At 44.3% G+C, this 12,241-nt stretch overlaps 1 protein-coding gene across 2 annotated transcripts in view; it reads left to right on the forward strand.

Moving 5' to 3' along the window:
• Positions 1-2,507: 2,507 nt before the first annotated feature.
• LOC122368898 (probable flavin-containing monoamine oxidase A) overlaps positions 2,508-12,241 on the forward strand; it is a 16,734-nt gene continuing 7,000 nt past the window's right edge. Inside the window, exons 1-7 of one of the 2 annotated variants that reach the window (XM_043343218.1) lie at positions 2,561-2,592; positions 2,823-2,824; positions 4,864-5,081; positions 6,099-6,256; positions 7,661-7,771; positions 8,079-8,235; positions 9,336-9,451. In XM_043343218.1, coding sequence (XP_043199153.1) covers positions 4,865-5,081; positions 6,099-6,256; positions 7,661-7,771; positions 8,079-8,235; positions 9,336-9,451 — 759 coding nt within the window. In that variant the 5' untranslated portion in view covers positions 2,561-2,592; positions 2,823-2,824; position 4,864. Of the gene's footprint in view, positions 2,593-2,822; positions 2,825-4,863; positions 5,082-6,098; positions 6,257-7,660; positions 7,772-8,078; positions 8,236-9,335; positions 9,452-12,241 lie in introns of both variants that reach the window. The other variant, XM_043343219.1, reaches the window with a different exon arrangement.

Raw genomic sequence — 12,241 nt, forward strand, 5'->3', positions numbered from 1 at the left:
CTCCGCAACCCTGCTAGGTCTGCGGAGTCGGAGTCGGGAGTTGGAGTCGGTCGGAGTCGACAATTCTGCCTGGAGTCGGAGTCGGAGTCGGAGCTGGTTTTGGAAAGCCGGAGTCGAAGTCGGAGTCGCCGAAAATCCATCGACTCCGCAGCCCTGGACTAAGTACGGCCAGGCTAAATTGTGTTTTGTTCTATATTTTGCTGTAAAAAGACTAGTGCGACGATCGTGAGACGTGAACTTTGTGGCATAAAGTATGATATACACCAGCTATCGTCTGATGCGGCTGATAAAAACGGCTGATTTTGTTCAGGATTGCGATGATTCTAAGCCCCCCCCCACCCCCTACTTATAAGGAAAACGAGAAGACAAGATGAGAAGTCAGAAGACGCCAAGTCAAATTTGATGTGGTATCCTCATGGAAGTTGTCCTTGAAAGTATTAACCCTATTAGTGGCAGGGGGGTTGTTTTCATCCACCCCTCAGGTTTTTCGGGAATATCTCCGAAACCGCTGAAGCTACGATGCTGAAATTTTCTGACTTTTCCTAAAACTAAATTGGGCACATTCCCTGAAAATTTCAAGTTCATAACTTTACCAGGGGCGGCTCCAGAGCACTGGGAATTGGGGGGTCCTATTCGTGAAGCGAGTCATTTGGGCGAAGATCACGATGGTGCACCAGTTTTACGAACAGTGAATGAAAGGTATCATGTGATAACATATACAGTTATTGTGCGTCCTCTTTTGACACGTTTTTGCTATAATAGGCGGATCCAGGCGTCCAAAAAGGGGGGTTATGTTTTACCTCCCAACATAGGTGCCCTGACACCGCCTATGCATGACCAATACAATTGTAGTCGTTCTCTCATAAGAAAATTGTAACATAACAAGACCATTACCACCCTTTTAAGAAACAGTACCAACAAAAACCTTATTTACTATACTTTTTGTGTACCCCCAATCTCAATGATCTATATCCGCCTATGATTTTTGAAAATGCATATTTTTAGGATCCATGTGAATTCCTGGTTCATTCTCTATCGATCGGCAAAAGTTGCGTTAACCCGCGAGTTGCTGGGGGGGGGGGCGTTAAACGCCCCCACTTTTTTCGCCGGGCCATAGCATAAAAACGGCGCGCCGCAGGCGCGCCAAATTTTGGGTACCTGTAGGGAATTGATTGAAGTTTATTGTGACAAAGTTTCAAAAAAATCAGTCGGAAATTTTTTGAGATATCGAGGTTTTAGTGACGTCATGATTTCTGAGTTTTCGACCAAAAACGGCATATGTTCAAAAAATCATATAAAATCACAGAATAGACATATAGACATGCCGTAAACGCCATTAGACTGCCAATACCATGGACAATCAAATGGTTATCTTCGATTATTGATTATGGATCCGAATTTTCCAAAATCTTGAACTGAATCTTGGCAATTTCTCGTGACTTCTTCACGACCATGATACATTAATTTCTTAAATTGAACTTTTTTAGCCAAACACGTACACATATGATAAAATGAATGTCACCATCGTGTTCTACGCCCCAAATTACCCATAAAACATGTGTCACAGGCTGCGTATATCAGTTTTTATTTTCGGGGATATGTACCTGCCCGGTTGACCTGACCTTGACCCTGACCTATACTTGACTGACCCCTGCATGGAGCTGACACTCTTGTAGGCCTTATATGATGGATTGTGCACCGTTTTGACAGAGTTTATGACGAGAGGCGCCCATTGCGAAGTCCTGAAGTCCATGCTACTGAAAGCCCGATTTCAGGTGTTTGACCTGACCTTGACCTGACCTGTGACCTCGAAATTCAACTTTATAGTACTAATCTGAAGCGTCTCGTCGCGTTCTTTCGTTTGCCGCCCCGTGCGTTTCGCTGCGCCTATTGGTTCTCGAGTTATCGGCTGGGGGCGTTTAACGCCCCCCCCCCAGCAAACGGTGGGTGGCGAAATACCCCAGGAACTGCCGGGTTAAGATTGGTTCAGAAACCTGGCCGTGATAAACAGTCTAAAATGTATCTGCAATTTGCCCGTTTTTACCCCCCTCTACCCCCCCTATTGACATTTTTTAATTTTTATTTTTTTAGAAATGTAGATAACGTTGAGCGAAATCGAATGCCGTTTGAATTTTGAAAATCGGCCCGTTAGATCTCGAGATATCAAGGGGGGTCGTAAACAGCCCCCCCCCCCCTGCCACTAATAGGGGTAGCCAGGAGCCTGCCACTAATAGGGTTAATGAAGCATGATTTGCTTAAACTTTGTAAACCTCGCCTGAGTTTCCGGTCATAGCGGATATATGTATTATTATAGGAGTGTTCATGCCCTTTACCAACGAGTATTATACTGCGGTTAGTTTTATAGTCCGTTTATGATTCCTATAGCTCCACAGTGTACATATATCCCCAACTGTTGGCAGGTAAGCCTTATCAGAGTTCGATTATTGTCGTTCTATCAGTGACCATCTCTGGCGTCTCAAGGCCGGGGGCGGGACTCTAGATAACATAGACATTCAAACCGAGGATGGTGCTGAATGTAGTGCAGGTGTGCGGTGGCAGCAGCGACTTCGGACAGATTCAACAAACAGGGTGGTGAGTGAAAATATTTGTGGGGTAGAGCAACAGGCTGTCATAGTCAAAGATATTAGTGTGTTGGATAAGCATACCAGTGTTTAACCCTCGCCGGACCTATTAGTTTTCTACACACGCGCCGGCCGAGGGCGGGGGGGGGGGGGGGAGGGAGGTGGTGCGAACCCGAAACCGATTACGGTACCCGATTTAAAGGTCTCAGGTCAAACTGTGACCTCTGAGGTCAGGACAAGTGGTCCAAGGTACGGGTTCGGTTTTTGGCAAATAACTTCGCGAAAACAGCCACCACAGGGCCGCAATTTTGACAGCATCGTGTTCGCCCTGCTCAAGCGCGTCGAACGGTATACTTTTTGTTTGAGTGAAGTCAGTTTAGGGTGTTGTTTGGGTGTTGACGTCGGATGTGGCTCTAGCTCTATTGGTACCCGAGTTAGCCGTTGGTAGTTTCCAAAATTGTTGAAATGGACTACAATTGACCTTTGATGATCTCTGGTGACCTGACCTTCAAACTGACCTAGAAAATGACCGGAGTGGTTCCGTCATTATTTTTGACGCTCTTTCGATTGCCGCTTACTGCGTGTCGCTACATGGCCCAGAGGCCGAGTTAGAAGGGGGTGTGTGAAAGCGTCCCCCCCCAGCACGACACGGAAAACACAGACCACCAGCACGGCGCGGGGTAACATCACGTGTCCTACTCCTACCCCCAGTAACGAAAAGCTATGTATTTTCACAACCATGATCATAGGAAATAACAATTTTTCGAAATGCTGTATCCAGCTGCGCAACATATCGTCAACATTTCGTCACCCCACACACCGTAACCGCGTCACTTCCCCCCCCCCTCCTTCTGGCCTCTACCCTCCACCATTTCCCAGCTCAGCCGTCAGCGTGGCTGCCGAGTTCAATCGCGTGGCAGCGCTGCTGGTCGTCCCGCGGATCCTGATCTCGGATCCGTCGGGATCATATATCCAGCTCTTTATCGAGAGATCCTAGAGATCATAGATCCGAGTCTAGTATTTTTGCTTGAGATCCAGGGGGATCATAGATCCTCATATATTTTTGGTCAATACAGAAATCCCAAAAGGTCACTCGTTGCACGTTAGGCGGCACGGGCGGACATCGATAGCAGCGCCTCTATCGGTCACTAGGGAAAGCTGGGCTGTAGGCGACGAAATACCGGCTGAGTTGTCACACGTTGAATAGGTTTATAGACATCCGTCTTGTGAAAAAGTTGAACTTTTGCCTTCAATATTTCTACGGCAATTTTAGAAGTGTCTTCACATAGATTACAACACCGTTAAGATTATTGTATTCACTTCAAGCCTTCCCTATTGTTCTTGATGATGCGGGAACTATTTCTAATTAGTGTTTCTACTTAAAAAAAAGAACATATTGTGCAAACGATGAAAAAAATATAGATGGAAGATTTTAAATACAATTTTCTCTAGCAATTAATGGTAAATTATCTACAGATCAAGGAAAAGATGCATGCTAACTGATAATTTAAAGTTCTTGGGGCCAGTTGTTTTCTTCTTTTCTTACGTCGCCCCAATGACCGCGAATACACTTGTGATAACGCCTATCGAAGTTGCAACGAGTGATCTTTTGGGATTTCTTGCAACTCACAAACGTTCTTATTTAGTGCTTTTATGTGATAACACGTCATAATCCATAGTTTTATGGCAATTATTGAACATAGAAACACTTGGAAACCTGGTTTCAAATGTTGTTCATGGTGGGATCCACTCAAATCATAGATCCATGCTATTGATTTATCGTCAGTCAGATCCTGTGAGATCATAGATCCAGGATATTTTTTTTCACGCCGGATTCGGTGGGATCATAGATCCGAACCTACAATTTGCCTCGAAATCCACTGAGATCAAAGATCCATCACTCGGATCCATGCACATGTCTGAATATAACTACTGTAGCAATGTAACTACTGTAGCAATGTAACTATGTAGCAATGTAACTACTGTAGCAATGTAACTACTGTAGCAATGTAACTACTGTAGCAATGTAACTACTGACGCAATGTAACTACTGTAGCAATGTTACTACTGTAACAATGTACCTAACTACTGTAGCAATGTAACTATGCAGCAATGTAACAAGTGAAACAATGTAACTATATAGCCATAAAACTATGTAGCCATGTAACTATGTAGCAATGTAACTACTGTAGCAATGTAACTACTGAAGCAATGTAACTACTGTAGCGATGTCACTACTGTAGCAATGTAACTAGTAACTACTGTGCCCGGTCTTTCACAGAATGTCGGCGTCATCAGAGACAGCCGATGAAGCTCCCGTAATGATGTCACATACTGAGACAAATGACGTCACCAGCGGCTCCAGTGACGTCACCAAAACATCCAGTGACATCACATGTGAGGTGCTGGTCATTGGTGCCGGTATTTCCGGGCTAACGGCTGCCTACGAGATTCAGAAACGGAATCCAAAAACTGAGCTCTGCTTAGTAGAGGCTAAAGGTAGGAGATGAGGGAACTACTGCCATAAAGGATTGTTGCAGAGGTTAGGTATTTGGCAAACGCAGCGCAGGTCGAAGGTTATAAGATAGAGATGTCAATCGGATACCAACTTTTTGGTATACCGATACCAAACCGATACCAGCTTGGTATTTGGTATTTCAATCATAATGTGTTTGGTATTTTGTTGGTATCATAAACCCTCACTAATGTATAAGAGGCTAAGAAATCGGTAAAAAGTTGGTATTTCCCTCATTTTCCCAAGTTGGTTTGGTTTCGGTATTTTCCCGTGGTTTGGTTGGTATTTGGTTTGGTATCGGTATTCCGATTTTCCGTAATTGACATCACTATTATAAGAGTGTGCATGCAAGTGCGTTATATGTTGATTGGTGATGTGATTATTAGTCAAGTGATGAATAGTGTGGGGCGAAAGCCAGTAATGTAAACCGAATGTCTAGGGTAAAAAAAAAAAACTGGTTAAAAGAACATATCAACGTCAAGGAGCTGTTTGACTGTCAGCAGCAAATGCCAGAGAACAGTGACAATACCATCGGTCTGCAGTTTTCACCATATAGTGGCACTTCCAGTTCCGTGCCGTCCAGTTTGTACTGAATTACTCTATTCTGCTATATTTATTTCCTCTCTGTGTAATGATGTATTTCTCCACCCAATTTCTTCACTCTGTGCTCTATTCAGTAGGTACTTCTTTCTTCCAGTTTCTAGAAATACATGATGCACACAGCGTTCCTTCATTATGTATTCAATTGCTCCAATTTGTACGCTATTCGCTCTTCCATTCGGTATTCTATTCCTCCAAGTTTTAATCGATTCCTCAATCTGTATTTAAATCCCGCTTTTTGTACATAGGTACTACATTTTCGAAATGTATCTAGTCTGTAACACATTTATCTACTTTGTTTATATGTAAAAATATACCTCTCTAGTAGATATGTCAAAATATGGTTCCCCAAGCTCAACTCAACTTTAACACACACTCCGTTTTCTGTCTCTATTTTCCAGACCGTGTCGGCGGTCGAACCCTGGCCACCCAGATCCGGGTCAGACAAGGTCAGACGGAGACCTTTGACCTCGGAGGTCAGTGGGTCGGCTCAACTCAGACCGACATCATGGAGATGCTGGATGAACTCGGACTGGAGGTCTATCCGCAATACATTCAGGTGATGATGTGATGAGCCGTGGATCACTTACATCAGGTCTATCCGCAATACATTCAGGTGATGATTGTGTGATGGGCCATTTGCTACTATACTCGTATGTCGCGGACTATGCAGATTAGTAGTGTTAGTAGTAAAGTAGTTAGATTTAAATAGATATCTTATACATCTAATCATTACATATCTATTTGTGTATCTACATAAAAAATGTATGTGTTCAATGGGAGGACAAGTAACACGTCAAGTGTCCTAGTTGCCTGGATAACTAACACGATAGAGAAGATAAACAATGTGTTAGTGGGACTGAACTATCCAAAAATACACATCAACATTGGACACGGTGCTAGTGTTGGTACTATTTTTATGACCATATATCTTCCTTACATATACGCACTAGCCTATGTCATTACAAATCTTATCCCGGCGGCCGCTGGGCCTCCGCGCCACCCGCCGGCCGCTGGGGGGGGGGCATATAGTTGCCCCCCCCCTTTACTTCTGCGACGATATCGTCGCAACGCGAAGAGATAGAAAAGCGAAACTTTGCACACATATTCCTGAATACCTATTTGAGGTTGTGTCTAAATTTGGTGTCGATCCCATTTTAAATGACGTCACAGTGACGTCATAAGTGAAATTATAGATTTGCGACTCTCATATTCCTCACGATACATCAGATATATGGGACCGAATATAAAGGGTCAATTATTGGTCAGAAACAAGATGGAAGTGTAGTTAGATGTTTTAGGATGACAGCAGGTGCTGTCTAGTTCATTTACAGTTGAGTTTCATGCTCAGCGTCATCAGAAACTGTCCATATCGGAAAACGACAAAACTTTATGACGTCACTGTGACGTCATCTTAGGTGCTACAACCACCAAACTTTCCTCAAATATTGCCTAGGTATTCATTTGAAGCTATGCCAAGTTTCACGTTCGTAGCTCATCAGGTTTCGGAGATATTTCACAAAACGTAAAGGGGGGCAACTTTATGCCCCCCCCAGCGGCTCGTGGGTTATTTGTTTGAATACAAAATTAACAATCAAAACACAATGTCATTATTGGCTCAACAAGAAAAAAACTAGGTCTATGAGTATATTACACTTAGCTTTAATTCATGTGTTCTTCCATTACACTGTTTTTTCACCTTGATCAGTTTTGCGAGCTGTTTGATGCTGTACTGTATCGTCTGATAAGTCTTAGAAAGAGCGGATATAAAAAACAATATTTTTCATGTCTTGTTTTTTGCATAATATTCAGTCGTTCGAGATAAATAATCTGAAAACTATAAACACAATTAGGCTATCTCCACTGACCAAGTTTAGTGCATGAAATCACTTGATCTCCGTTCTCTTTTTCTTACGTTTGCCAAACTAAATCTCCCTTTTCCTCCCCCGTTTCTTCCCGTCAGGGTACAAAGCATATGCAGCTGGGAGGTGACTCCATTCGACGCTACAGCAGCACGATACCCAACCTTGGCTCGTGGTGGGGCCTGGTGCAGCTGCAGCTCTTCATCTGGAAGGTCAGCACGCGCTTTTTTTGTCTTTGTCCCGGCTCTACTTAACATTATTGTCATGACTTTTGTCTTTGGTAATTTGATTTAGATAAGTACATAAGTACCTACCCAAATGGAAAAGCCCACGGGGCTGTATTTCGTTGACAGCATGTCATATCATTTTCTTTACGATAGCATGAAATTAGGTTCCGTATCAGTTCCCCAAAATACCCATTACAACATCACTAATACCCACGCAGCATCTCTGCTCGTTCACATCATCTTATCATGTTCCCATTTGTCTACCTTTGACCCACCTAAAAACCTCCCTCAGGTGGACCGTCTGGCCAAAAAATGCTCTCCTCTGAGCCCCTGCAGTGACCGGACTATCAGAGACCTGGACGGTGTCTCTGTGGAAGCCTTCGCGCGACAGAACATCAGCAATACGGCCGCTCTGGAGGCCATCATTTCCGCGTGTAGGGTGATCCTAGGTAGGCGGGCCGCCCAGGGGATGGGTTTGAAAACCACTGAAGATAAGTTTGAGAACCACTGGTATGGTTTGGGTCTGAAGTTATGGTTTGGGGTCGGTAAAAGGTAAGAATATCGGCAACATGACAGTTTTTGATATCATCATATTAGCTTCTGGGATGAATAAAGTAAAGGAAGAAGGAACGTGGGATATGGTATACAAAAGTCATGGTAGCCTGTGGGATGATCAGTATAGCGATGAAGGAACGTGGGCTTTGGTATACAAGTGGAGGCATCTGTAATGTAGATTGTGTATAGGTGGTAAGTAATGCTGAGTTTGCGAACCACTGGCCCGATTCCAACCGACCATCGAGTCGCTTATCTATGTTGAGCATTGTCCATAATTGGTAGGGTATTATGGGTTTGAGCATCACTAGTCTGACCCGGGTCGGGTCATTCTCCCAGGCTGTGACGCCACCAGGGTTATGAGTTTGGGAACCCCTGGTGTGACCCGTGTCGGGTCGTTCTCCCCAGGGCCCTGTTTCACCGGTGATAGCAGCACGCTACTATCAAATTGCGCGAGCTGACGTAATGCGATGAGGTCACACTAATGACGTTTCGTGTAATCCGTGAGATGCGTTTGGAACAGAGTTGCTGTCTCGTTGAATTGCGTTTGATGCATTTGTTTGATCGCACGACCGTGAAGATGCTAGCAGCAATATTTGATGACATCACACAGATTGACGGCGTCATGGTTTGTCGATGTTCCCATGGAAACCCAATTTGACACGTCAACGTGTAATAGCAGCGTGCTGCTATCACCGGTGAAACAGGGCCCAGGTTGTGATGCCAATATGTACCAATAAGTTTGGGAACCCCTGGTCTGACCTGGATCAGATCTACTCTCCTTAGGCTGTGACGCCAATATATCACAATAAGTTTGAGAACCCCTTGTGTGACCCGTGTCGGGTCATTCCCCCAGGCTGTGACGCCAATATATAACAATAAGTTTGAGAGCTCCTGGTCTGACCTGGATCAGATCTACTCTCCCAAGGCTATGACGCCAATATATACCAATAAGTTTGAGAACCCCTGGTTGACCCGTGTCGGGTCATTCCTCCAGGCTGTGACGCCAGCCGGGTGAGCGTGGTCCACTTTCTGGCCTATACCCACGCCGCTGGTGGACTCAACGCCCTGCTCGAGGCCACGCCAGGCACCGCGCAGGAGTTCAAGGTCAAGGTCAGTGCGGGGTCAAAGGTCAAGGTCAGTGCAGGGTCAAATTTCAAGGTCAGCACAGGGTCCAAGGTCGATGTAGTTAGATGGTTGAAAGTTATTTTTTATAGTAAAGAGTTACTGGTCAGAGCCGTAACTAGCCGAAGTGGCTAAGTGAAGTGGCGAAGTGGCTATATCATGGTCTATAGGCAAGATAAAGATACGTGTCTAGGGTCACTTCATGGTCAGTGAATGCCGTGTGGCGTGTGTATGTATCTTTGTTCATATGCATGATTCTGTGTATGCCTATGTAATTATGTATAGATGCATGGTGTATCACTTATATTTGAAAATACCACAGTGGCACTTTCACTTCAGGTTCTATCACAATCGGCCACAAAATGTAATGCGAACATATCAATGCTGTGCAGTGTGAAGGAAAACAAACGACTGGTCTGTCACATCAAGGTCATTTTAAATCCATTAATCTACAGACCAGTCGCATGAGCTTTGAGGTCCTCGAAACCCTCACAATCCAAAGGTAGGAAGGCTAAGTGGTGGACTGATGTGATACCGAATGACTGATAAGACTGGATCGCTATACCGTGTTCCGATAAATGGTATCTTATCGAGTTGAAGCGAGGCAAGCGTGTTTAGCTAGTTTTCTGCAGTCTAAAGATGATAAGGAAGGGCATTGATGTTATAATTACTAGTTTCATGTGTTAGGAACAGAACGTGGTACATGTTATACATAAATCGACAGAAAGCGGAACTTTTGATCAGAGTTGGCCTGCGCTACGCTACGTTACGCACTACGTTACGCTACGTTTGCTTTTTTGGCCAAAACTACGATACCGATACCGAATTACGATACGTTATATATTGCCACGTTACTGAATTACGGTATCTGTTAATTAACGCAGCAAATTATTTTATCGTACTACGTTATGCAATATGTCATCATCCACTACCCAGTGGAAACGGCTAGTCTCTAGTAAGCCAAATACTGCGCACAATGATCGCCGGCTTTGCAGCATCGTCGGTGCGGCGGTGCCTACGCGCTACTCGCTAGATGCACTGGACTTCCGACAGGGAATTTCCTGGGACTCCCCAGTGGGAAATCCCCGGTGTCGGTCCGGCCGGAAGAAAGACTCAGTGGTATTCATATAGCAGGCGTCTCACATCCGTGTAAACGGCCGGAGGTCTGGTGACGACTAACGATATGAGTAAACTGAAAAAAAATATGTACCTTATACAAATACAGCTGACCTGTAATTGCTACGGAATCCATTTCGTAGTTCCTACGTTATTCTATTATTTTCCGTACTACGCTACCGAAACATCCCAATTACGCTACGAAACGGAACTGACAGCTACGGGTTACCGAAAACTTCAAAATAACGTAACGTAGGCCAACTCTGCTTTTGATATACATATTCGAGAAATTACGACGACGTTCACATAATCCTATGCTACCAGAGTTGAATAACCCGCGCCCCGTAGGGCTACCGGCGGACCCTACCACCCGTAGGGGGGGGGGGCCGTTTCGCCCCCCCCTAAGATCTCGGAAAGTTACCGGCCGATTTTCAAAATTCAAACGGCGTTCGATAGCCCCACCCGGGAACTACCTTGTGACCAAATTTCATTGACCTAGGTCAAACCGATGACGTCACAGGTCAGGTCAAAGGTCAGATTTTCACCGTTCACAGGCAATTCAAGAAATGTGCTGTGAAAGCGAGTAAATTGGTAATTTATTGAAAACCATCGATGGTACATTGTTCGTCAAACACATACTTTGCTATCTGAGGTCACTGATACCAGGTCAGGTCACAGCGAGGTCAGGTCACCGGGGGTCACAATATGAATGTGTCGTGTGATACATGTTTTATGGTCCATTTTACATGACAAATGCGATTATGTGGGTTAGGCAGCCTTTGGGGCCAGCCTAGGTCACGTTTTGGTGAAGGTCAGGTCAAGGTCAGGTCAAATTAGGTCAAATTTCAAAGTTGATGTTTTTGCATAAAATGGGTATCGATTCGATGCAGCTCGTCACGGGGAGTCTAATGGTGGTCTTCGTTTTGCTCTACGAGTTCTAGAATTGCCAAAAAATGAGTTTGAAAATTTGACGTCATCATTTTTGAACAGTTTTTTCGCTATAACTTGGCCAAGAAACGAGGTATCGATCTGAAATTTGGTATGTAGATAGAAGACGGTAGGCACTATCACATATATTCCGTTTTTTTTTCGAAACTCAAAAAAACTTTTTGGATTTTTTGGCGAATATATCCAAAAAAAATGCTTTTTTGATTTTTGGGGGTCAAAACTCAAAAATTTCAAATATTCGAGATAGCAGTTTTGTAGCCATGTCAATTCTACACCTTTTATGTCTTGATCATTTTTCTGTATCTTCAAAGCTGTAGTCCTGACAGGTCTTCTCGCGAAGGTCTTTTTTCGGTCGAAAATGACAGAACATGACGTCACTCTGACGTCATTTGTGGCCAACCTATCAATGTGTAAAATTGATGCCCGGAGGGGTCCTGAAAGTTTGGTGGCGATATCTCCAGCCGTTTAGGAGATATCGACCGAAAAAGACAGGGGGGCCGTTTCGGCCCCCCCCCCCTACGGGGCGCGGGATAAATTAACTCAACAAATTAAAATTGTCATCCTCGCTTGAGATACACAAATTATCTTTGATTAATCACATGACAATTGTGTGTTTCGTGTGGTCAATTCCGGGCTTCCACCGATTTTGGTTGGTATTTGGTTTGGTATTGGTATTCTGATTTCCGGTAATTGACATCACTAATCTGAGTGTTT

This window comes from Amphibalanus amphitrite, unplaced genomic scaffold (genome assembly GCF_019059575.1).
Source record: "Amphibalanus amphitrite isolate SeventyFive unplaced genomic scaffold, NRLGWU_Aamphi_draft 000988F_arrow, whole genome shotgun sequence".
NCBI classification, from domain to species: domain Eukaryota; kingdom Metazoa; phylum Arthropoda; class Thecostraca; order Balanomorpha; family Balanidae; genus Amphibalanus; species Amphibalanus amphitrite.